The sequence below is a fragment of the Strongylocentrotus purpuratus genome, unplaced genomic scaffold (genome assembly GCF_000002235.5).
Source record: "Strongylocentrotus purpuratus isolate Spur 01 unplaced genomic scaffold, Spur_5.0 spur5_scaffold_14, whole genome shotgun sequence".
NCBI lineage: Eukaryota > Metazoa > Echinodermata > Echinoidea > Camarodonta > Strongylocentrotidae > Strongylocentrotus > Strongylocentrotus purpuratus.
Window position 1 is genome coordinate 8,368,162 of NW_022145599.1, and position 27,653 is coordinate 8,395,814.

General features: G+C 36.5%; 3 protein-coding genes and 1 long non-coding RNA gene across 4 annotated transcripts; 1 reads left to right on the top strand and 3 right to left on the bottom strand.

Annotated features, from left to right (window-relative positions):
* Positions 1-414: 414 nt before the first annotated feature.
* LOC105445998 lies at positions 415-4,014 on the bottom strand. The gene is made up of 3 exons (XR_973585.2): positions 3,763-4,014; positions 2,575-3,011; positions 415-742 (listed from the first exon to the last, which is right to left on the bottom strand). It is a non-coding gene; the product is annotated as an uncharacterized LOC105445998 (long non-coding RNA).
* Positions 4,015-4,126: 112 nt separating this feature from the next.
* Positions 4,127-7,672, top strand: LOC100891981. The gene is made up of 4 exons (XM_003727078.3): positions 4,127-5,019; positions 5,861-6,002; positions 6,452-6,574; positions 7,235-7,672. The coding sequence occupies exons 1-4, from the start codon at positions 4,241-4,243 to the stop codon at positions 7,670-7,672; spliced, it is 1,482 nt and encodes a 493-aa protein (XP_003727126.2). The 5' UTR covers positions 4,127-4,240.
* A 3,936-nt stretch (positions 7,673-11,608) lies between these two features.
* Positions 11,609-17,312, bottom strand: LOC577320 (charged multivesicular body protein 6). The gene is made up of 7 exons (XM_777555.5): positions 17,198-17,312; positions 15,499-15,604; positions 14,920-15,029; positions 14,004-14,178; positions 13,294-13,359; positions 12,734-12,866; positions 11,609-11,799 (listed from the first exon to the last, which is right to left on the bottom strand). The coding sequence occupies exons 2-7, from the start codon at positions 15,559-15,561 to the stop codon at positions 11,726-11,728; spliced, it is 621 nt and encodes a 206-aa protein (XP_782648.1). The 5' UTR covers positions 15,562-15,604; positions 17,198-17,312; the 3' UTR covers positions 11,609-11,725.
* Positions 17,313-21,058: 3,746 nt separating this feature from the next.
* On the bottom strand, positions 21,059-27,653 carry LOC765046 (cleavage and polyadenylation specificity factor subunit 4). The gene is made up of 7 exons (XM_030984122.1): positions 27,455-27,653; positions 25,907-26,110; positions 25,452-25,547; positions 24,573-24,666; positions 23,916-24,099; positions 21,843-21,998; positions 21,059-21,337 (listed from the first exon to the last, which is right to left on the bottom strand). The coding sequence occupies exons 1-7, from the start codon at positions 27,555-27,557 to the stop codon at positions 21,206-21,208; spliced, it is 969 nt and encodes a 322-aa protein (XP_030839982.1). The 5' UTR covers positions 27,558-27,653; the 3' UTR covers positions 21,059-21,205.

Below are 27,653 nucleotides of genomic sequence, written 5' to 3' on the forward strand. Positions count from 1 at the left end.
AATATCTTCCAACACAATTACTCTTAACAGCATTTATAACGATTCAATGCAGTATATTTATCACTTTACAGAGGTGACAAAAAAAAATACCATGATTTCTTTCTCATTTCTCTACAAGTTTACTACATTGATTGATTGAGCTAAAGAATGAAGTAAAACTAAAAGTTTAGTAGTCAAAAGACCACACACATCTAAATTGAGTCTGCTCTTCTACTTCTAAAATCACATCCCAATTAAAGTTGCTCTGTCCCTTATCATATTCTACACAATTTTTACTCACATCCATAACCAGCAAAGGGCGGTGTTCTAAGTGTTTTCATGTAGAACAAATGTGAATTCCTGCAGATCCAACAAAATTTCCAATAGATGGGACACACTGTAACAGAAAGCTAAAGATATCGATGTTTGAACGTAGAGGGATTCAACTAGGACAAAATTTTGATGTAGATGTCGCCGCTGCAAAAGGATGTGCCAGAAACGATTGACAAATTTCCGGACAAGGGTCATGACATATATCCTAGCGATGACCTACAATGATGATGATGCATCAGCACTCCTAGTAGTAATGATGAAACTTAAGCCACCAGAATATTACTTGAAGCTAGTTGTGTTTAAAGAACTTGATACCCATCCAGTTGAGAAAGTAGAAAAATGCTGCCACCGGCATGACCAATGAAATGAGGAAACCAAAAAAGAGTAGGTTTTGATCATACGCATTGAAAGACGGGTCAACTACTACATCCTGGAAAAATGAAATAAAGACATATATTGGCAAAAGTTTTAATACGGATTAGATATTTTTTCTTCCAGTTTTATGCCTTTCAGTTAGAGGTAAAAGACCAGTATTGGAAACGCCCCAATTTCAAAAAAATGAAATAATAATAATAATAGCCTAATAGTCCACTCCAAATTTTATTAAACCGAAACGGAAATTCTTTTTGCCCAATTGATCGTGACTAATACATGAAACTGCCTACTAATTGATATATTTGGTAAATTAGTTTATTCATTGGGACCAAATAGATAATATGCACATGTCGCGCATGTGTGCGTACTAGTCCCATATACATCTTTCTGTGTACAGTGCTTGTAACTTTACAAAGACTGGGCCAAATTTCTTATCATTTTGATGATTCCAGAACCTTGCAGTACACACCAATACTTATATGCTAGATGATCAACCTTTTCTGATTGATTCCACAACGTTTCTTTCACAATGCAATCGCATGACTGGTCTTTACCTTTAACTCGGCTTGTTTAATTTCTTTATTGAAAAGCTAGTCATATTCAAATTAGAAATGTCTTATCAATAATTTGGACGCCACTGCTATAAATGCTATTAATTTAATTGATCAGGAAAGGAGGTTATTGTTCAGAACATTTCATACAAAATACAAGATTATGGGACAAGTTTAAAGATAAACTTTAGTACTGGTAATGCCATTGCATTGTGAAAGAAAAGGTGTGGAAAGGATCAGAAACAGTTGATCATGTAGCATGTAAGTATTGGTGTGCACTGCAAGGTTCTGGAGTCATCAAAATCATAATAAATTTGACCGAATCTTGGTAAAGTAACAAGCACTCACATAGAAAGCTATATATGGGACAACACACATGGTGTCGGGGCTGGTACTACCTTGATTTCCTTGTCTTTCTATGCTCATTACTCAGCCAGTATACATTTTCTTCCAAAATTGTTTGGCACATGTCATTTATTTGTAATCTTGAACATTCAGTGTAAGTTTCGTTTGATTCTGTGAGAATTATTTTTTTTTTTTTACCAGTACTGGAGTTTATCTTTAACTCAATCAAAAATTAAAATTAAAATAAAAAAATAAAAAAATAATAACATAGGCACTAAATAAACATGATAGAATAGAAACAATATGCAATATCTTCCAACACAATTACTCTTAATAGCATTTATAACGTTTTAATGCATTATATTCATCACTTTACTGAGGTGACATAATACCATGATATCTTTCTCACTTCCCTTCAAGTTTACTAGTAAAAGTTTGGTACCGGTAATCAATGAAAAGACAACACACATCTCACTCCAGCAAAGCATGTAGATAGTCAATGCTAATGCGCATTGACCTCTAGCACTGCATGCTTGCTGTGAGGCAGGTATTATTAGACCTATACACATATATACACACCACACAATATTGCATAGACTGCACACAATCATGTCGATGCAGCTGTAAGCAAAGTTTGACACTTGACTTACAATTTGAATTTTTAAATTATTCTTTTTAACATCAGTAAGTTAAAAAAAATGTATTTTACTGCTATTTAGGTGTCATCAATTGTCACTAAAGTACCGATTTTGAGTGAAATCAGTTGAGTTTTGTACAGTGGTGTTTGAAATGTTGAGAATCAAAAGCACATCTTTTACCACACAGCCAGGATAGTGATGCTCCTATGTGTGACACATCTAACTAAGTTTTAACTCTAAATTCGAAGTCTCAAGCTTTTCTACTTCCAAAATAACATCCCAATTAAAGTAAAAAAAAATATGTGCACTTGCTCTGTCCCTTATCATATATATTCTACACAATTTTTACTCACATCCATAACCAGCAAAGGGCGGTGTTCTAAGTGTTTTCATGTAGAACAAATGTGAATTCCTGCAGATCCAACCAAATTTTCGATAGATGGGACACACTGAAACAGAAAGCTAATCAATGTCGATGTTTCAACGTAGAGGGATTCAACTAGGACAAAATTGTGATGTAGATGTCGCCGCTGCTTTATCTCAGGCTGTGCCAGAAACGATTGACAAATTTCTGGACGAGGGTCATATGATATATATATCCTAGCGAGTAGCGATGATGATGAAACTTAAGCCACCAGAATATTACTTGAAGCTAGTTGTGTTTGAAGAGCTTGATACCCATCCAGTTGAGAAAGTAGAAAAATGCTGCCACCGGAATGACCAAAATGAGGAAACCACAAAAGAGTAGGTTTTGATCATACGAAGTGAAAGACGGGTCAACTGCTACATCCTGGAAAAATGAAATAAAGATATAGAGTCTATATTGGCAAAAGTTTTAATATGGATTAGATATTTTTCTTCCAGTTTTATGCCTTTCAGTTAACTCGGCTCGTTTAATTTCTTTATTAAAAAGCTAGTCATATTCAAATCAGAAATGTCTTATCAATAATTTGGACGCCACTGTACAATAAACCTATAAATGCAATTTATTTAATTGATCAGGAAAGGAGGTTATTGTTCAGAACATTTCATACAAGATTATGCCTATGGGACAAGTTAAACTTAAACTCAATCAAAAATTAAAATTAGGCGACCTTAGTATCCCTGACTGACTCAGCAAAGTTTAAAGTAGCACTCCTTCCGAAATAAGTCCACTCTCTGCCACCACGACCTCCAGTTTAAATTCCACCAGGAATCTTTTGGAGGAACAACAACCAAGTACCAAGTAGGTGTCTAATTAGATAAATAAATAATAAAATAGGCCCTACATAAACAGCTATGTGTGAGTAAAAAATTTGGTAATCAATTAAAAAAAAACACCCATCATCTGATCTTCTTCTTCTTCGCTTCCTCCATCAATTCTATTCACTCACTACTCGGGCTTAAAGTTAAATTCTATTTCTAATTCTAACTCTAAAAGTTAGATCTAGTCTCTAGCTCTTCTACTTCCAAAATCACGTCCCAATTAAAAAGTAAAAACATATTTGCATTTGCTCTGTCTCTTATCGTATATTTTCTACACAAATAATAGGTCTACTCACATCCATAACCAACAAGACTTGTGCATTCCTGCAGCTCCAACACAAATATGGGGGACACTGATCTCTACGGAGATCAGTGACACTATAGTGATACAAAAAGCTCACTACCCTCCGACATCCAAAGACATCCAAAGGACCACGAACATTGACACCTTCAAACTCCAAGCAACCAACTTTTTCCGCAACCAAGACTCAAGCAATAAGAACTAAACAAGCACAGTGCGCACCCCTTCATTCCTCCTCGCTTGGTTCCTTACGCCATACGGAACGTTAAGGATTACTCCCGAAGCTAAGAAGAAGAAGAAAAAGCTAAACAATGTCGATGTTTGAACGTAGAGGGATTTTGGTCAGGCTGATACGTAAATAGCAGCACGGTACGGAACTCACAGAATAACTAGCCCTATCGGTTCGGCGTATAATTGGTCACACTGCCGCTGGTTACAACTGTGCAGTCGTTGTTCCAGTGTATAAGACGAACATGGGGAAACCTGGAAAATGTGTCGCTTGTGGCAAGAAATTTCAAACTAAAAATAAGGGATACAAGCGTTTTTCACTGAAGTCACAACTAGGACCAAGTTTTGGGGTAGATGTCGCCGCTGCTTTATCTCAGGCTCTGCCAGATATGATTGACAAATTTCCGGACGAGGGTCATGTTTGTGATTCCTGCTTTCGTCTCCTCAGGACTACACTCAGGCAAAGAGAGCAACTTTTGAAGACAGAAATAGAATGGGAGATGAGATTGAGGAGTGGTCCTCAAGGAAAGCATATGCCCAAATCAAGGGTGAGAGGCAAAACACGTAAAAATGAGAGCAGAACTAGCAAAAGGAAGTTGGAAGAAGTCCAGAATACCATGAATAACCCACAAGATTCAAACTCTCGCTCCGAACGAAGACGAAAACGTATGAAATTGGAGCCGACAGTGGCTGTTCTGTGCAAAAATGGTGGACATAAGAACTACATGAAGAAGTCCATAGCCTACCTCATGCAGTATAGATATCATAAAGCCTTTAGCATCATTATTGCAGAATCGGAAAGGGCAAAGAAAGCATTCATCGGAGTGATGGAGAAAGAGATCCGCAAGGAGGCGTTCTACTTTTGCAAGACGGCTGAGAAACTCTCACAAGAAACTGCAATCAAAAACTTTTCATGGAAGAAAAAGTTGAAGAAGATGGAGCTTGAAATGCCTACATTCTACTCCGCCTGCCATGCTGCCATGGATACAAGAAAAGGGACAGTCATGGCCGATTCTAGGACAAGGTATTGAGAGATCATTTGAGACATCAGTAGAGATGCACGGGCGATATTGGAGACTCCTCCAAGTCTTTCCTATTCGGGAGACTGTTGTCCAGATTTTTGGTAGCCCATTTGGGTGACAGTCTCCCATTTTATTTACCATGTTTTCATTTGCTGCAAAGAGATTAACTCATCTCAAATGGAATATGTGTGAGGCAGAATCCGGATGAAAAATTACCCCTCTTTCCCTTTCATAAGTTTTTGTTATGAATGATCCAGCCGATTCCACTCTTAAAACAAATGGGACTTTGCACTTGGTGAGGCCAATTCTCCGATATTGTTCAATTGGATGACAAAAACTTGCTCATATTTCAAAGTGTTTAGGAATCTCATATTTGATCTGATCTTTGATTTCTTAGGGTCTCTAAAACTTTGGATAATCCGATATATAGTAAATTCAAAAGTTGGCTTAAACTTGAACATTTATCAACAAATGGTTATGGAAGTATTGATGTTCGAATGTGATGCACACATCAGGTGAATAAAGGTCTAAATATAGTGAATCTTCAAGACAAGATACAATTCAAGTGGGTAAGGTAATATACTTCAGAACATAATGTTGAAACATTTTCATATAGTGATTTTCCATACCTGCAATCTAAAGTTGATTACCAAAACTAGAGTGCCTACAATGAGTAGACTACTCTATAAATAGTGGTGGTCTGTTGAATTTCTGATAAGATATATGTTGGCATTTCATTTAATCCATATCCAGCTATCTATGTCTTATGTATGCTGTTCAACTGAAAGAAAAAAAATACTCAAAGAAAATAACTTGGCAATTGTCTTGTTGTGCTATCATTAGTCCTTCTTCCAGAAAGAGGCTCATACGACCAAGGCTAGGACTGATGATGACTCTACCACTCTATGCGAGACGAGAGAGAAAGTTTGGCTTCGTGATGAACATCCTCTCACTCCTGTTCCACAGATACGGCAGTCATGAAAAGGTTTGTTGAAAAAGTATCATGTTTGTTTTGTAATAACATCAACATCGATTATAAAATGTAGTGAATTTAGAAACAAGAATTCTTTTTTGTACACGGTTATATTATATTGAAAAGGGTAAAATTGCAAGCAATTTTCACCAAAATTCTGTATCATATTGTAAAAAAGTTTGAAAATCAGAGGGATTATTATGAAAACTTGTTCTTTACATTATTTTATTGAAATTCTTTATATTTTTATAGCAAATTGAAACCTAAAGGAGTAGACATTGATGCTCATGAATACAAAATGTCTGAAAGCATTGTGGGAACAGTGTTTCATTTTTGATTTTGTTATGATGATTAACAATACATACATGTACCTCATACTAAGACAGAGTTGATATAAAATGAAATATATGACATCTCACTTCAATTTTACAAGTGTGAAAATGTTTTCTCTGTGTTTTTAGATGCTGAAGATCCTTAGACATCTAGGAGTGTGTCATAGGAACTCCCAGCCTCTGATTCGCAAGGTGGATGGCATGAAGGCTGAAGAGTGTGAGAAGCTCTTAGCATGGGCTGTCAAGAATCTGGTAAGGATAGGGCCAAAATAAGATACCATTGTAGTACAGTCAAACCTGCTTTAGTGGCCACCTGTCTACAAAGACCACATTTTTTGTTTCCCTTGAAAATGGTTTCTCATTGAAACATGTACTAAAGGAATCCGTCTACAAAGACCACCTGTCTACAAAGACCACTTTTTGTGTTTCCCTTGGGTGGTCACTATAGGCAGGTTTGACTATTTTTTTCCTCTTTAGGAGTCCGTGGGATGAGAAGAGAGCTTACAATTGCCGTCTCTCCCACATTCCAAATCCTTCATGTATGAAGAAAGTCAAATCGTGCTCTTTGTGACAAACAATTCTTTTTGCTTTTGTTAACTAAATTAGAAGCAGAATGTTTATGTTACAAAGAAAACAAGCACTATTCATTAACCTTTTGTTTTGTTGTGTAAAGGAGGATTCTTCTTGAAAATATTGTCAATAATTGAATTGAATAATAATCAGATACAGCGTAGTTGCAATTACATTTGGGATGAATTTCGGTGAAGAGCATACTGTAGTTTACATCAACATCTGGTGACTTCCAAATATACTTTAATTACAATTACAATAATATTAGATTGACTTAATTACATTTAGCACCTTGAGAAAGAAAATAAAACATAAGAAACTCCTTCTTTCTTTTTGTTCCAGGCTGAAGTTAAGAGCAGGGATGGCGTAGCACCCAAATCATCTCACAAGGGCAAGGTTGCCAAGGCACAGCTTCCTCCAACGGACTCTCACCACTCAGATGACTCGGACAGTGACGATGTCGAGAGCGATAATGAGAATACCATGGTCAATGATGACGATGATGATGGAGAAGATGATGACGATGATGATGATGATTCCAGTTTGTTGAATTTACTATCATCTGATGCATCAGACTCCGGGGAAGATGAGAATGATGGTGGTGATGGTAGTGAGGAGGATGAGGAGGAGGATGGCGGGGAGAGGGGGGTAGATGAGATTGAGGGGGAGGTGAGAGAAGAACAGGTGGAGGTGGAAGGCTGGGTGGATTTCATAGAAGGGGAAGAAGTTGAAATCCAAACTTTGGTGAATATCTCTAAAGCCTTGAAAGAGATGACATAAACATATGAATTTATATCTGCAACTGTGTGACAGAAGATTGTTGTGATGTAATTTATTTATTTTGGAATTCTATTGTAAGTCATGGATATTGATGAAACATTTCATTCTTTCATCACTGTTTTGAAAGTGCAGGGACAAGGGGTATTTGTCATCTTGGCCTTTTCCATTTTTATTTGTTTCTTCAGCTTTACCATATTGTTGGCGACAATAGTCAAATTACTGACTAATCGCCAATAAGCCAAAACACAACAACATGGTGATATAATGTTATAATGTTGCATGTAATGACACTGATGCTATTATTAAGAAATGGTCATGATAATGGTCATGATATTGGTAATGTTGATAATGAAGTTGTTTAGGATTATGATGGAGTGATAACGATGACGATGATAATGACGGACGGTGATGGTGATGATATTGATGATAACAAATATTTTTATTGGAATTTTTTGTAAAAGTTACGATCAATAATTTAATTTGCTCCATTTCTCATTGTAAAGTATCAAAATCATAAGTTCTTGAAAAAAAAGTAATATTGTCTTTACAGAACCAGAAGGGTGTTAATTCATATCATTGTACAACGTGTACACAGAATAATCCCTGCAAACCGTCGTTGCATTCCTTTTGAAAAAGAAGATGATGTAAAACTGTATGGGTAGGTTATAACAACAGACAATGATTAGTGCATTCACAGTGTGTGGGGAGGGGGGGGGGGGTCGGGGGTCAGACCATGCTCAAAATCAAGTTGTCTGAAATTAAGTTTTTAGCACATCAGAAGTACATCTGAATGCCTCGATGTACACTCGCATATCTTCCAAGTATATTGTACATGTTCCTCACAAGCCAATTCTGTTTTCCAGGATTTTATTATTGTGCTACTTCAAAATCCATGTATATGTGTTTGTAAATTAATATGAGGACAAAAATATATTGGTATTATTTTTTACAATAAATCTTTCTTCTTTGGGAAATATGTCTTGAAACCATTCTCTCTTATTGTAATAATGTTTTTGATTAATTTTAATTAGTGTATTTTGTTCTGAATAAGGAAATGGACAGAATGGACCAAATGACATTTCTCATAAGTCCCTTTCCTTGGATTTACGATACAAGAATCAAATATTGATGAATACTCTTCTTCTCAAGTTATGAATATGAACAAATATTACAGATGACAATAATGTAAGTGGTACAATTTATAATTTTAATTACCATTTAAACATGCATTTGCTATTTGCAGCTCTCTATTCAATCAGGAGTTAATACTCACTATATACAGTTTCATGCTGCTAATACATGAAATACACATAACCTACCAGTAAATAATATAATATAACACTTTGCGTGGTGTTTTACATAAAAACAGCAACATGTTTTAGGTTATATGTACGTCTTATAAAATTATGACAACATGATTCAATCACTTTAATGCGCAAGGAAAGAGTACCTTGCAAATAGAGGAATTGGGGAAATATGGAGATCCTTGACACTTTGACAAGTGCAGAAGTTCAAGAGAAGAATATGAAATTACATAATTTGATATTTCAATTCCACATTATTCATTCAATTATTTGTGTATAGCTAGAATATATAAAATCAATCTCCTAAAAACTTAACCTGGCATTCTTTGGAAAAATGCTTTAGGAGTATGAAAAAGAAATTCTATGCAAGTTTATATGCATGTGTTTACTAGCCTACTCGACAAGAAGTTATACCAATCACTTGGAATGTATTCAAAGTGCAATATCTCTTTGTAGAAGAAATATTTGAAGCTTATATTTTCAACGAAGTATCGCCACATGGAACCCCCTTACATCAACAGCAAAATATGTTTTGGTGGATGGTACACTATAAGTGTTTGCTATCATCAATGAACTTGAATACTTCTTTAATATGTAAATGGAAAACAGGATCACACCATTTGAGAACTATTAGTGATGATTATGTTAATGATATTTCTCTATTTATATCACTGTTAAAAATTAAAAATTATCTCCTGAAATCTATCTTTAGATTGCTGAGATGGGATATTAGTAACTAAATTTGCTGCAATATCGAAAACTGGAAGATGAGAAATCTTTTGAATTAACAAGCTTTAGTCAAATACCAAGAAATGAAAAACAAAACAAAAAGATACCATGTTAAATTCACAGGAAATTTTAAGGCTCCCAGACCTACCATCATTTCAGCAAAGTTCAAACTTAAATGTCAAAACAAAAACCATGTAGAGTCAAACCTGTCTATCATGGCCATCGAAGGGTAAGCAGTTGGCCTCTTCAGACAGGTTTCTACAGAACACATTTCTTTTAAGAGGGAGACCTTTTAGTTGCCCACAATAGACAGGTGACCTTTATAGAGAGGTGGCCACTGAGACGGGTTTGACTGTATGTCTACTAAACTGGGATCAAGAAAAAAGACTTACAACATAAAAGTAGATATTATTGCGAACATTTGATGAATATACAGTGTACTACAGACAGATGGGACTACGTGTAACAGGGAATTCAGAACAAATAAGCAGGAATGGTAAGCGTACACCTTTCAAATCACAAAAAAACACACAAAAAAAACAATGTATTCTAGATTTGGAGTTGGGGGGGGGTGGAAGAGTAAATTTAATATTACTTTGAGGACAGAGGTTTCAGAAAAATCTACTTTTCCCTGTCTAAATTTGTGTATATGGTACACTCCACCCTGTGACAATCGCTCTGCGGCCAATTTCCTACATTAACCAAATTCCTAACTTTACCATGGCTGCAGCACTACACCTAAACTTAACACTAAACCGAACCTAAAAGTGGCTAACACCTAATCTCCTAACCCTAGTCCTACTCCTATAACTCTTTGTTGAAATAAAGCAAGGGGCAATTGTCGCAGGAGCAAATGTCGCATCACTTCCTCGTAGCTAGAGGCAATCACTTTGTTTTCACTATCATTCAGGCGTAACCTCTTGGCCAGTATATCTTTGTGCACTCTTCTTCATACTACACTCATAAGAAACATTTTGCTGATACAGGTACAGGTGCATGTATGTTGCATGGGCACTGATGAACTTATCGCTACTCTTTCAATGTCCACTTGTTCACTGCATTTCTGATCAGGTCCAAAAATCATTATAAAGACTAAAGACTTGACTGTGGCTTGTCCTGGGCCAGTATTTAATTCAATACTTAGCATAAGTAAGAAATTTACTAAGTAAATGGCTAAGTTAAGTAATTGACTTATCTCGTATTCAAATCGCATTTTAGACTTATACTTACGTAAGACAAAATCTAAGTAAAATACTTACTGATAAGCATTGTGACGTCACATGGTCAATCAAAAGTAATGCGCAACTGATCGATGCATTGCAATAAATGCGCGCTGATATAATTGTGCGCAGGATATAATACTGCGTAAGAAAACCATATGCCTGCCAATCAAGGCCACCAAATAATTGGCTTAAGTCTGGTATGCAGTTGGCTTAGATTGAAAGTAAAATACTTAGCCAAAAGTGTGAATTGAATACCATAATTGGCTAAGTATTTTATCTAAGCCAAATACTAAGTAAAAAGCTTTAATTTTGTCCTTAAGTATTGAATTGAGTACGGGCCCTGGTGACTACTGAATTCTATTTCCCATAGACTTAATACAGAACCCATCTGGACCGCAAAGGCATTTAGTAATAATGTACAAACAGTGTGTTGAGACTGTGCACATCAGTTAACATAGAATATAACGTTTTGAACATTGACTTGAATGGTGTCATTGCCAAGATGTGACTTCAGGCATATAAATATTTTTTTCTTTGATGAATCACTTGCTTGGACCACCTGATCAGAGTAGAAAGAAAGTAAAGAACCTCCACTGGTTCGATTGAAACTGTTGCATCTTTCATAAAATCTGAATTCTCCATGTGTTCGAGCCTAAATACTCTCAAGCTCAATCATCGACAGGTAATGATGTCCTCTATGTTTGCTCACTTCCAGGCTGAAGGTCAATACTTGCTGATCGATGTATCCAGTTTAGCAAAAGATGAAAAGTTCTCCTACATTTATAAGATGAATATCATCATGACGCTGGCACCAGCTCTGGCTCTTTCCGTTCCCGTCTCTGTTCCTTCTCCCTCTGTTTTTCACTTTCATCTGAGCAAAATAAGGAAAGATTGGAGAGAGAACATATGTTGATTCACTGATTGGAGTGTACTCTTACAAATTTACTTTAATGTCTATGACGTATTGGAATATATTTAGAGCTCACATACATAGGTTACACTTATTTTCCCACCAATGTTGGGACATTAGGCCTAAAAAAAAAAAAGGTGTTGTATTGCCCTTAAGGTGCCAAAACATGGGTCAGTCGGTCGGTCGGAAATCTTTTTTTTCTTTTTTTCCCCGTCTTTGGGCTGATATTTCTCAGTTTACATCGCTTTAATATTTTTTTTGTCTAAAGAACAGAAAAAAAGACAAAAATGTTTTTATAAAAGCCGACCGTAGATTTCAAAATTGTTGGGTCTGTTGCAAAAGGCAATACAATATTTTTTTTTTAGGCCTTAGATCGAAACACAATATTACAACATACCATCTTCATTAAGAAGCTTACCAACATTTGACTTAGATTATTTCTCGTCCAAGTAGATAACTTTTTGCCTTGAAGGAAACCAATCATTTTTGCTTTCAATATAACTTCTGTAAACATAAATTGCAAGCGTCTACTTACTTGCTAAATGAAGGTAAAATTGATTTGTAGGTAGACTACAGGATACATCCACACAAATGCAACCAAATTTACTCTTAGAATGCTGGATTTTTTAAAAATAATTTATTACCGGTAATTAATTCATTTTTTAAAATTTATTCATTCATTTATTCATTTAACTTATTTATATTTTATTTTCTTGTATTATTATCATCATTTTTTTTTTTTTTTTTTTTTGGGGGGGGGGGGGGGGGTTGTCAGCTGACTTTATATAAACATACTTCCTCCAAACAAATAAATTGATGTGACTGGTCCCCTTAAAAACCATCTTATTCTCATTTCAGTAAATTCTATAACACACATTCTTTATGAATGACTCACCGATTTCAGGAAGTTCATCTTGAGGCACAGTAGGTAGGGTGACCTCTGCTTCACCTGTCATCTCTAGAAGCTCAGCCAGCACTGCTTCTTCATCCTCCTCGGTCAATCCACCGGCAAGCAACTCATCAATCTCCTATCATCCCAACAGAAAGAATGGTGAATACATAATAATACACGGTACTACAACTACACTTGCTCACAATATCAACATGTCATCAGGCAAGCAAAATATTCCATTTTGAAAGTAGGGAAACAAATCTGTTAAAAAGATCAGTTACCAAAGATGTAAAAGAAAAAATATTGAATTTTTGTTGAGAAATTTAATCTCATTGTTAATACAAAATAAATATAGATGACCAGCCATAGAAGAGCGAAATTTGTATTTATTTATTTAGACATGTACTATACTACTATATTGTTATAATGAATAACCTCATATCATTGAATACTCAGCTTATTCCTGATTTTGAAATATAAAACTACATAATTCCCTAAAATTGTTCATATTTGTAAATAACAGACGACAATAATTGACATTGACTTTCCATTGGTTTACTCACATTTTGATATTCAATGCCTTCCCTGGTATCATCCATGATCTTCTCTACATCGTCAAGAGACATCATCTGTGGTAAATCATACAAAACAATCATTGATCAATTACTATACTTCATGCTCCCAACTACAGTCAAACTTGTCTATAGCGACAGCACAAAGGAAACACAAAAAGTGGTCTTTGTAGACAGGTTCCTTTAGCACATGTTTCAATGAGAAACCATTTTCAAGGGTAACAAAAAATGTGGTCCTTGTAGACAGGTGGTCATTAAAGCAGGTTTGACTGTATCTACAAATAGAGAGTAACTGTAATCACACAGAACCCACCCGCATGAATTTTTTATCAAATCCATGTACCTCCAGAGTTTGGCTCATTATGGTAAACGTTAAACTTCTCACTATCTTGTTTCTTCTTTTCTCAAAATTTGATCATTAAAAGTAGCACATATGTGTTGATTAAGGAAGACTGGTGACTAAATGGTAATCTGATATATGATCCAGCCTATATTTCCTCAAAAATATAGGGTCGAGGTGAGGATTGTGATTGGATTTAAGGTCAAGTTTCGGGTTAAGACTAGAGATAGATATAGTGAAATGTCCAGGGTTGAAGTTGTGGAGCAATCGTCATTGAAGCATGTGTCATAGAAATGAATTATTTGGAGTTTTCAAAATTAGAAGATTTAAATATGGTTTAATCGATAGCATTATACTGTACCTGGTGCATTTTCTTCAGACAATCATTGCCAGTTTTGAGTCCATCAATGACCTGGTGCTCGATCTGGGCAAATTCTATCTCCGATGTCATCTTCTCCAGGTTGTCTAATTGACTGTCTGTCTTAGCGAGCAGCGATTCCTGATAGCGCTTCTTCTTCAGCAGCGACTTGGCTCTCCTTTTCATGAAAAATGCAAAGAATTACAAATTGGTGAAACACAACAAATCTCTTTGTTAATGACATAATATTGAATAATAAGGTTATAAAACAATTAGAAAAATAGACACTGAACAAGAGGGAAAAGTCTGATAAAAGATAAACATGATTACTCGATGAAAAAAATAACTCTTTTATTACATGTTCTATAACCAATACTTGTGGAGGAATAGAGGACAGCAGAACTTGTGAGAATCTGTCTACTTGACAGAAAAAAAGTAGCCATGAGGTAACAATTAATTATCACATTTTTGGCTTTCAGCAGCAACAACAAAAATAAAAGTACCTTGGTTTGTGAAATTTAATCACCCAACATTGAATATTTTATAACTAGCAACTGAAATTCTTGGGCAGTCATAAAGATCATATAGTAACTCTCAACACATTCAGTGAGTTGGTCTAGCAGTACTGTCAACGATGCAATTAGCTCTTTGTCTTTCTTTTAAACCGATTCCTTGGGACTTCTTGAAAGTGACATTAAAGGTTGGTCCTCAGACGTAAATTATCCTATATCATTGATATACCCCTGTTTCACAAAACTTGTTATCTATAACAAATGCTAAATTTCTACGCAAAATTTGCTCTCAGCCAATCAAATGCCATGATTTCAGTAGCTTACAACAGCTGTTGTAACTTGTTATTGATAACAAGTTTCACGAAATGGGGGCCAGGTTACACACATTCATCAGCTGCAATACTTACTCCTTCTTTCCCTCTTTGAGTAACTTCTTTGCCAGCTCTCTCTCTTTAACTAATGAGGCCTCGATCTTCCTCTGGTACATTTTCATTTTGTCACGTTGCTGCTTCAATTGCTGTTGATGAAGCAAGGTACAGACAAGAAGAAAGAGTAATATGAAGTAAACACCAGTACCTGTTTTCCATTACAGCAATATATTACCTAAATTGCCTCAGAAAAGAAATCAATTTACAAAATATTTACAACTTTTGTGTGAAGTACACATTATGTGTTCAGAAAATTAAACCATCTTGATTAATTTGTGCGTATTCATCATAAACACTTTCAATCAGGTAAAATATGCAACAAAAGACCCATATCCCCCCTCAAATATTGTTTAGTGTAACTTAGTTTTTATAACTACTGATCCCTTAAATATAGCAGTCTTTTAATTCACAATGTCAAGTTTAAAAAGGACCCACAAATTATGAGCATATTAGAGATAACTACAAGTTAGTTTCTTTTTCAACATCAAATCATGTACTTCAAATATCTATTTTTTTTAAGAGAGAGAGAGAGAGAGAGAGAAGAGTTTTCAAACTTACCAGTACAGCCTTATCCTGTTCAGTAACACGTGACTTTTTATTTCCTCCAAATAAATTGCCCATTGTGTTTGTGTATGTAAATCTCAGGTTTATCAGGAGAAACAAACTGTCAACAAAGAAAATATATCAATTATTATTTCTAGTAAAGTAGTCAACAATAGCATGCAAATAAAGGGGTTGGGCCCAAAGTTAAAGGGAGAAGAGGAGAAAATAGATACACTTAGATCACGATTAGGAGAACATTTTTTAATAACAGATGTTGAACCCACTAGTGCTGTAGTCGAATGTTTAACCGTCCGGTATCCGACCGCCCATGGACGGTTTCGTTTTCCCTTTTTTTTTTTTAAATTTTCGATTTATACCCTCCACCTGGCACTATGCCGGGCAATGTCTCCCAGCTCAGTAATCGGTGTGTTGACTCACCACTCGGAAACTAGAACAACACTCCAATTTGTCTGTCATCTTGGTTGAAAGTAATCTTTGTAATAGATCTCAATATGTAGTTTATACTAATAATTCATCCAATTTTTACACATGGCGTATCACAAGGTTCTATCCTAGGTCCTCTACTGTTTTTAATTTACATTAATGATCTTACAGCACACATTCTTCTAAAAACGACATTGTTACTTTTATTTTTGACAAGTTCACAAGCACAAAACGGCACCTTTAACTGCACCTCGCAGTTAAATGAAAGTCCTTCCCGCTTTTTCTTGCTTGCCGGCACACACACACACATTTAAAAAAAATTTTTTTTAATCGTTTAACCGAAAACCGTCCAGTTTTGACTGGCGGTAAAACGGAATTGGAGATATCCGTGATGTTACAGCACTAGAACCAACTGGTCATGACATATTATTTCAATCCTAAAATAATGAGAAAGAATGCATAATCAAATCTCAATGATCGATAGAGCTTATCTGAATCTTTTTCTTTCTTTCTTTCTTTTGTCGATTGTTGAAGTTTGGTGCCCCATCGTCCCCATCAAATAGATTTGCAAAGTTTGAACCTGAAACTAGAACTATATTTCGTTCTTTAACTGTTAACTTAAAAGTTCTTTCTAATCTAATTCAAAAGAATGATTTTAGTGTTACATAAATAAGCGCCAAATAAGCTTCATTCAATCAAAATGTCATTTTGAGTTTTGTGATCCACAAGATCATGAAGATCTAGGCCTAAATCTACTTCATCTAGATTCTAACCTACTTTTCTTCTTCAGTAGCAGTACAGGCCACCGTCAGGTGTATTGTCGTACTGTTGAGGTGCAGTGCAGATGTGTGTACAATGTCTGATAACTCTAGGTACAGTTGACGGAGTGCGAGTAAAAACAGCTACCATTTTAGCAGGGCATAACCAATTCACTACACCTCGGCAATTAGGACTAGATCTATACATGTAAATTTTATCTTCATTCATTCTTAACCTTGTAAATTGCAAAGTAGTGATCACAATCAGATAACTGTAAAGCTCGCATCTAGCATCTCGATATCTCCCTGTCAAATACAAACAACATAGCATGTAGCAATAACAACTTACACGAAAACGATGGGGTGGGACAATATAACAAAAGAAATCACTTTAATATGTTCGACATTTTTCTTTTGAGGTACAAATCAAGTTTCATTCTTTTTCTACATGATCATGCCTCGAATACATTTTTAAAATATATTAAATAATACATCAATTCGGGGTTACTGACCTATTTGATTGTTGTTATGTTAGCAGTGCAGTGATCTGAGAGGCCACACCTCTTTTTCTTTTGCTTGGCTCGTATCAGATTAGTTGTCAATCACCGATTGCATAATGCGTTAAATATAGGTTGGGCGCCTATCTACTGACATATGATGTGAATTTTGGTGACCGATGTGACTGGCATGACTGATAAAATGAACTTGATATAATGTTTGTATTTACAAAATCTGTAATTTTGTTGTTATGTAGGCCTAGGCGTACGTGATCGACATCTCGTTCTCTATATCTCACAAACTATTTTGTTGTCTGTCTCCATGATGCCGTAGTATTGCATGCCCAGTATGTGATGCTCCCGCACCCCCCCCCCCCCCCTATGTATCATCCCCATTTTTGTTCTCTTTCTCTCTCTCTCTCTCTCTCTCTCTCTCTCTCTCTCTCTCTCTCTCTCTCTCTCTCTCTCTCTCTCTCTCTCTCTCTCTCTTCTCTCTCTCTCTCTCTCTCCCTCACTCTCTCTCTCTCTCTCTCCCTTTCTCTTTCTCTTTCACATCTCCTAAAATCGACTCTACTGCATGTTAATGGGAGATTTCTGTGTTCAGAAAGTAGTACTAGCATCTTGAAATATTGATATAATTATGCTAGACAGGGGCACTGGCATTTATTTGTTTAACATTACCTGTGGGCATAATGTATAGATGATTAGATATAAAATCATAATGTCATCATCAATAATACAGCAAATTCTCATATCTTACATGCTAAACAAATTTTTAATTTTCTCATGAATTTATTAAAAAAAATACAAGGTAAAAACATGTTTGTTTTCTTCTTTGAAATAGGACAATCTAGAAAACAAATCTAAGCAACTTCTTCTGTTTATTTTAATTGTTATTTTTCTTCGTTTCAGAACATCGTTTGCTTACACCTGTGACAAATCAACGAGCGATAATTGGGGGACACAATCATTAAAATAATACGTTCATTTTTCAAAACATGATTTTTGCCTCCTGCCCCCTTCTAAAAAATGGTACAGGATAAATAGATTTAGAATTAAGATACTTGTAATAAACAGCAGAACGTGTAACTAAGAACTCACAAGCGCCAAAACCATTATAAACTTCTTACCTATTACATATTTGTGATTGAGCAGACTCGTTAAAAAGAACAAAGGGAGCAAATGAACTTTTATTATAAAATGTTTTATTTCGTTATTTACAATATAAATACAGAAATTTCTTTTTCCTGCTAAATTCCTTACAAGGATCCACATAATTGTTTTGGAAAGCTTGAAACCACAGTTTACTTTGGAACTATCACAAAGATCTAAATACAAGAATTATTAATTCTGATGTAAGTTGCATCATTCTCAAATACATGTTTGCTTTGCAAGGCTATTACGGAATTAAAATAATTCATTATTTTAGTGGAATGCCAATAATTCAAACTTGTCAATCTAATATTTTACTCGGATATACCTTTCATTAAAATGGTTTAGGTAAAAGAAGTTCTACATTCTTATAATGGGTATGATAATATGATTGTCTTAGATATGAATATCAGGAATATAGCTGTAAACTGTAAATGCATAGCAAGGTACTATTGACTTGAACGCTGGTGACAAAGCAGTTTATGGACTACTACATTGTATTTCAAACAATTTCAAAAACTAGGACACATGAACCGATCACATCAACATGTGACCAAAAGGTACTGAATAGTTTCACAATATCCCCCCCTCCCATTGATGTATACATATCTAAATTTACTTGCTCAGAACATGGAACTTGAGCAAATGATATTTGTGTATAAATTAAAATAATGGATGAAGTAACCAAAAATTGTCATATAACTCACAAAAATAGGTTGATTATATCCATTTTAAATAATGTTGCAGAGTATTTGGAACACCGAGAAACATCACAATGCACGTAGGGCAACTGAAGTGTCAATATTGAAACAAAATTAATTGAATTATTCTTCCACAATGCCAACAGTTTCCATTAAACACATTGATGGTCACATAGAAACTAAACAAAATAAAACCAATATCAAGTATTTGACTGCATAAGACATTAAAGCCCCGCTGCACTACTTATAGCTACTTGTGCCCTCGTTATAGCAAACAATGCCTTATCGTTGACCATTGGTCCCCCATGATCCCCTTTTTCTTAAGTTAGTTGAGAGCTTATTTGATGAGATAACCACCTGTCAGTGACCATGCAGGGAGGTATAATCCCTCCTGGCCAAACTAGTGCGGTGAGGCTTAAATGCCAAATAACTCCCACATTTCGGAACTGAAGCGTCATGCTATTTGATTTAACTGGAGGCTCTTGGAACTAAACTTTTTTCACAAAACGTAATGAAAGCTACTTTTGTTCCTTTGCAAAACCCAATACATTTATATTTATGTTGCATTTGGCTAGAGGCAACTAAGACATCATTCATCAGCAGTGATAGATCAACTTGCGCATACAATCAGATAACAAGGTTGAGCTGCCATTACAAGAATGTTGTTTTTTGAAGATTCTTCAAAAATACATCTTCCTGAAAATAAATCACAGTACATTTAAAGCTTGTGTGCTTCTTGTGGTAAATAACAGTTCAAGCTTGTATGCTTCTTGAGGCAAATACATGTTTATAATTTTGTCAAAACAAATTATTTGCCCTTTAATATTTAGTATCATTTCACAAGAATATACCTTTGCATCCTATAAGTTTCATGTATTCATCTCATATTGCCTAAAATAGGGAGGATTCATTTTGCATTGAAACCCTTCAAGACCGGTACACTCTAGAACAATTAGAATCTATTGGATAGGGAGGCGTGAATGGCTAGAGAGATCTGGGCCCCATTTCACATAACTTGTCATCAGTGACAAATGACAGTTTTTGTTATAAGCTAGTGTAAATCGTTGCTTCTGATTGGTTATCAGCAGATTTGTCACTGATTTTTGTCATTTGTCAATGAAACTAGATGGAATTCGACTGCGCGCAGTCGAAGATGATACCTCCGTCATAGAACAATTTTACAAACCAAAACAGAAGAAATTTTTCGAATTCAAGTTCATTTGTAATCCATTGACAGGTTCTCAGAATATCGTGATTACAAGCAATTTCTCATATACATATATGACCCTTTGATCTTTGACCTCATGACCCTAAAATCTACTTAGTTCATTGGCTCTGCAAGATGTCCTGAGTAATCCATCTGTCAGTTCTAATGAGAATGCGTTCACAACCTATTTTTGCATACATAATGAGCCCATGACCTTTGACCTTTGACCTTATGAACCAAGAATCTACTCAGTTCATTGGCTCTGCAAGTAACATACATGACCTAATTTTGGCAGGAATCCATCAATCGGTTCTTGAGAAAACGCAATCATAAGCTGTTTTTGCATACATAATATGCGCTGTGGCCTTTGACCTTTGACCTCGTGACCCCAAAATCTACTAAGTTCATTGGCTCTGCAAGTAACATACATGACCTAAGTTTGGCAGCAATCCATCTATCGGTTCTTGAGATAACGCGATCACGAGCTGTTTTTGCATACATAATGAGCCCTGTGACCTTTAACCTCGTGACCCCAAAATCTAATCAGTTCATTGGCTCTGCAAGATACATACATGACCAAAGTTTGGCAGGAATCCATCAATCGGTTCTTCAGATAACGCGATCACGAGCTGTTTTTGCATACCTAATGAGCCCTGTGACTTTTGACCTTTGACCTCATGACCCCAAAATCTAATCAGTTCATCGGCTCTGCAAGATACATACATGACCAAAGTTTGGCAGGAAGCCATCAATCAGTTCTTCAGATAACGCGATCACAAGAACGGGACGTACGTACGTACATACAGACGTACGTACAGACGTACGTTCGGATGGACGGACGGACAACCGAAAACATAATGCCTCCGGCTACTTCGTAACGTAGGCATAAAAAGGTTTGTGAAACGGGTCCCTGTAGAGAGTTGTAGCAGGAATCAGACAGGGTAGTGCTTGGTTGAGAGGTCATCACTGAGGATGTTGTTGTTGTTGTTGTTGTGGTGGTGGTGGTGCTGCGCTCTGGTTACCTGGTAATGCATTGCTCAGGAATGCTAAATGACCCTTCGGGCAATGGTTGGCAAAATGACCCTTCTCTCCACACTGTCAGGAATTAAGCCAAAAATAACTGATTAGAATGACAACATTAGGCCCATTTACACTTCCTAAACGCCATTTTGAAAAATGGTCGTTTTAGGGGTTTACTCTTTACACTATTGGAAAAACACATGAAAAAACATTGAAATTTGCTCATAAAGTCAAACCTGCTTTAGTGACCACCTGTCTACAAAGGCCACATTTGTCGTTTCCCTTGAAAATGATTTCTCATTGAATCATGTACTAAAGGAACCTGTCTACAAAGGCCACTTTTTGTGTTTCCCTTTGGTGGTTGCTATAGACAGGTTTGACTGTAGCAGTTTTAGGCGAGAGGAGAGTCAGGTGAGCAAAAATCAGTTTCTTGCCAAAGTTTGCTCTTACACTGCGAAAAATCAGTGAGTCTTCAGCAAGCGTTTGAAAAAACAACACTCAGGAGGTGTTTTTTGTTGTGTCTCACTTCATTTGTAAAATCATTTTCTCAACTCGGAGATGAAAATTGAAAATTTCTCACCTTATAGCAAGTGATGTGGTCATACGTCCTTTGACCTCCTTGATGACCTCCTCGACCTCCGTGCCTCGGTTGAAATGGTGCATTTGTCTCTTTGTTCTGTTGAGTGGATTGAGAGTTGATGTCAGAGTTACCTAGAACACGGATCCCTTGTTGCTGCTGGAAAACAGAAATTAGAAAAAAACATTACGATGATAGCTTAAATGAGTGTAAGCAGTGCACTGGAACATTTCAATAAGTATTGTATTGTATTGTATTGTATTTATTTTCCAATCATATTAAAAAAACAAATAACATATGACATAAAACGAAATGAAACATAACAGAATTAAAAAAATAAATTACATGTGTATATAGATTGCTTAAAAATGATTGGCTGGATTGCCCGTTCAGTGTCATAAAAATATATGACACTGTTCTTCCTGGGGGTCCAGGTACAATTAAAAAAAACATTACGTAAATAGAAATTTTAAAAATAATGCACAAGCTGCTGAGTATAACACTTGCATGTCCTCTTTCGTGTTAACCAATGAAACAAAACAATTAAAAGCAAGAAAAGGCTATACATTTACAATTGCTGAGATTTGCGGATAATTAACCCGCTATGCGCGAATCAGTAAGAGGAACGACTGCAAGAAAGAGAGATAGAGAGAGAGAGAGAGAGAGAGAGAGAAAGGGAGAAAGAGAAATGGAGAAGAACTCTCTTGCAAAGCGTGTGGAAGGCACATGTAACGCCTGGCGCGTCCGGGGAAAGAAATCAAAGCAATTGAATAGGTGAATGAACAAGTACAAAATATGCTACCTTATTCACGGATCCCGGACGCGCCCAGCATAACACCATGTAATTCCAAACCCCACGCGAGAGACCCGCCCACTGTGTTGTCTAATTCTCCATCCGACAATCGATCCTCAACTATAAACGTCAATAAACGATTTTCCCTATGAGGCCAAAATTTATACACACGCCATCATCAAACGCTAATTAAAAATGCCATACGCACACCTGACAACAAACTATAGCACCCCAATAGAAGGTACGCAGTGCTTGTTGCCAGCCGGGACAAGTTAAAAAGCTTATCCCAGCTAGCAACGCAAATGAATGCAATTCGCATTCCGACCATTGTGATGCGGCCGCTCGCTATCAGGTGATTACATAGCTTGTCCTAGGGCAGGCATGAGTAAACTTGACCACAAGAGGAAAACGGTGTATTGCCACGTACCAAGCAAAACAAACCCACAAATTTGAGCATTCAGCCATCGTGCAGTAAAAAGAAAGACGAGGCAAAAAATACCATACACTTTCGGGCTACACGAAAGAAAAAGCATCAATAGTTTCAAACAGCAGCTTGATTTACACAATTATGTTTACATACACAAGTAGAACTTAAATACATGTCTACCCTAATTACTAGTAATGTGTCCCCCCCCCCCCCCCCCCCCCCCCCCCCCCCCCCCCCCCCCCACAGCTAAGTGTAACTTCTGGCAAGGCATAATACCACTGAAAGTCTAGGCAAGATCAATTACCTAAGCAATCATTACCTAAAACCACTGCAAGTTCAACATTTTCCATCAAATCAGCAACATCACAATGAATGATGCAATGATCCTGCTATGAAATATGTAGATGATTTGATTTTGGTCTGCAAAAATGTTTCCTTTTTGTATATATTGCAAGAACAATAAATTGAATCCTAAATGTGAATGACTTCACACACATTGATGAATACCATGATATTGACTTAAACTGGCTTGAAATGACGATGAGAGCTAGAAAGAGCAAAGAATGATGATAAAGAAAAATAGATGAAAGAAAAAGAACCTACAAAGTACAAAAAAGCAAGCTCGTGTAGCATAATGAACAAAAAAAAAGACATGGAAGAAGGATAAAAGGGAAGAAAAGAATATTAAAGAGAATGAAGATAAGGAAAAATGAATAGAAGGAAAATAAAACTTTTTATTAAATAGAGGAAACCAAATACAGGTACAGGTATTGAGAGCCAAGAGGGATGTCAATACTGTGTCTGACAACAGAATATACATGTATAAGGGATACAGCTAACCATTGACTCCACTCACCCTTTCTGCAGCTTGTTTCTGGCTGAAGGACATCGGTGGTGCAGCGGTATTATAGGGCTGGACAGGGTTCTTCTTGGGACAATTAATAGCTTTATGACCTGGCTCACCGCAACTGTGACAGTTCCATACCTTCTTCTGACCTATTTCCTTCATATCACCGGGCATTGGTAGGTCGAAGGTTGGACTAGGAGAGAAGTTTGGAATACAACACAATTTTCAAACTCTGATCTTTGTGAATGCAAGAAAAAAAAATCCAGGAAAATCATGCTCTGATAAATAAGCAATATCATCAACTCTACGGTCTACAGATTCTTCTTTGAAAGCTTAGCCAGAACATGTACTGCTAGTCTCTCACCTCCAGTAAAACTTTGGCAAAATGTTAATGAATCATTTTATACTCTGGTATTATATCAAATGAAAGTTTCTTTCTTTTAAATGTAATAGAAGGAACATTGCTTGGTTTGAAAAGAATTCCTGCATTATACTAGGTACATCTTTCCATTTATTTGAATGAAGTATTATGTTAATTGATTCAAAGACAATCACAAGGCAGCCTTTAAAAATGTAACAAATATATAATTCCTTTGAATCCATTTAAAAATATAATATATAATATAATATAATACAATATAATATAATATAACATATAATACTCACTGTACATATTTGCAGTTCGCACCATCGGGACAGAAACCAAGGAGGTAGTTAGGACAGTAAACTCTTCTCACATGGCGATTCTTACAATGAGGACCTGGAAAGTAGATGTTAAAAATATGGGAAGCAAGGCGAAATTACAAATCTGAGATACCATTGAAGAAAATACTGTTATCCTGGGTTGAAGGTCCACTGCACTTTTTGCATCTGCACATGCAGTCAGTTGGGGTGATCTTACGGAGGACTTCCCTTTTAGAGGTCCAGATGACATGGCACCATCACGTACCATAGTACACATTTCCAGCATTATTACAAAGCCCCTACTTGATTTTACACATGAAAGGTGATTAGGGGTACACCACTTCCGGGGTAACTAGTGCAATCAGCTTGAATTGTCAGTTCTCATATAAGGATTTAGATCGATGGAGCACCCCACAGGTCTGTCATTCTGGACTGCTGTGGGACACTATTGGCTGGACTTAAATGACATCGCTGAGTTCTCACCTCAGAGATAGCGTGATCAGGGGAGTGTTTCACAAAGACTAAGATCGATTTTAAGTTAGACTTAACTCTGGCAGGCCGTTCATGCCACTAGTTGCTCTCACCGTTACTCTCTTAATGATGATCTTTAGATTATATTTTTTCCTACAATAATAAACTATAAAACAATGTAAATTCTGTAGATTTGTGACCACGATTGGTACGTCCCTTGAGAAACCAATGCCAGTAAATGATGAGAGAAAATAGTGGCATGAACAGCCTGCCAAGGTTAAGTCCAACTTAAAGTCAATCTTAGTCTTTGTGAAACACTCCCCTGGCGTGCTCTGGAGCGCGCTATCACTTGTAAGGAGGACAAGGTCTAGGATGTGAAGATAAATTTACCATGTTTACAGAAGCCCCTGTCATACCAAGGACAATCCTTCCTCTTTGTATCAGGATCAATGTGAAGGAATGGACAATCTTTGTTGCTGCACATACCTGAATACAATGAAAATAAGAAAGATAACCAGTTTCTGTGTCACTTCATTTTCAATCTATGTCCAATAACTGATGGGTACGAGCAAGTACTTTTACCTAATGATATGTTACACTTCGAGATTAATGTCTGTACTAAATGGTAGTTTATCATTGAAACGGTAAACATCTAGTGTAGATATTTCTGGATTATCACACGCTTGTCACTAAAACTTCCATTTAAGGGAATATGTAGAGACTTTCTATCCATAAATACCACAATTTTCTCTTGAAAGACCGTCTACATGTTAGACTGCAAATGTATCTTTAACAAAAAATTCATGCTCTAATACTCTACATTTTGAAAAGAACACCCAACTTACCGAATTTGGCAAAAAAGAAACACTCAGGCATCTTCGTCATGTCAAACTGGTGGAGAAATTCACACTCGTCGCCTTTCTTGCACAAGCCTCTCAGCCAATGCTTGCACACGACGGCCTTGTCTCCCTTGACATGTCTGAACGGACACAGAGCTGCTTTTATACAAGAATGATTCTTGTAGTACTGGCATACTGCAGAGTTGGACTCTGTAAAACACAAAAATTACAACATTAAAATTTAAATAAATGTCATTCATTTTAACAAGCATAGAGTAAAGTACCCGGTAATCGGTCAGCTCCGGTTTTCGGCCAATTGGTTGGATACATGGTAAAATCACTTTAAAATACATTGCATAATAGCATAACACATATCCCACACATACCATACTATGCCAGTGTCACTGAAGAACCACATTTGCAATGAAAAATATATCCTAAAATATCACATTTTAGCGATGTAATCGGCGGTCCCGCTACCCAAATCTGAAAAATCGAGTTTCTTACGCGTGTATGTAAGAAATATGGGTACCATAAAATGAGCTTTATTTCAAGTATTTTTCAGATATAGAGCCCGATTTTGTGCTGGTCGCAAGCTCAAAAGTATCTCATCGCATGTATTAAATCAATGCAGCCGCACACCGCGACGCACACACGATATGTCTGTCTAATTCAGATTCCAACTTCCGATCACCGCTGTGCCTGTATTCGGCCAGGCGAGCACCCGGGAGCTCCGGCGTGGGATACCTGCTCCGCCCGCTTGTGCTATACATCAGCGCAGAAACGCACGGCGCGCGCGAGCGCTTCCTATTGACTTTGTACATGCGGCCGTAAACTGAAACGCTCGGCCGATAACCGGCTCCAAAACAGTGAAAATTGAAATGAATATTGTCATGGCAATTCGTGATTTTTTTTTGGGATTCTTTTTTTGTTTAAATAATAATAATATTTGCTTCATGATTTGAACAAGAAATGATAATAAATAGGAAGTAAAGAGTCCAATAAATAGGATTTTGTCTTAAGTGGCCGAAAACCGGGTACTTTACTCTACAAATTGTTCTCTCCGTATCTTCACATTTTAATATCTTTAAAAAAAACGTAAGTGGGGTGAATATTATTTGGGCGCTAGTGTAGCAAGGTATCCAAAATATAGCCTACTAAAACAGACCTCAAATTCTAGACCCCAAATTTCGTGTTTATCATTATCTCTAGGGTTAGGGTTAGGGTTAGGGTTAGGGTTAGGGTTAGGGTTCTAGGGTTAGGGTTAGGGTTACGGTTACGGTTCTAGGGTTAGGGTTAGGGTTAGGGTAATGATGACCACAAAATTTGGGGTCTGTTTTAGTAGGCTATATTTTGGATACCTTGCTACACTAGCGCCATTATTTGTTTATATATCCATAGAAAAGGCAAAATAATAGGGAAAATACTGACATACGGTCTTGACTAATTCATTTCATTAGAATTGAATAGGGCCTAGCTAGGGGCCGTACGCTCGACATCGATATAAACGAATGGGACCGAAGTAAACATTCTGGGCCTGGGAGCCCGACTTACTGTCCATGCCAGAAAAGGGAAGTGGTAAGGTCCCAAGCTGCATGTTAATCTGCATCTCCACCTCAAAATGTACATTTTCAACGTTAGCTACAATAGCCTGCATGATTGTGGATGAAATCAACAATTTCTGAAGTTCAGATCCAATTTCTCTTCTCTAACAAACACAGACACAGATTTTATCGAAGAATAGCAATCCAAG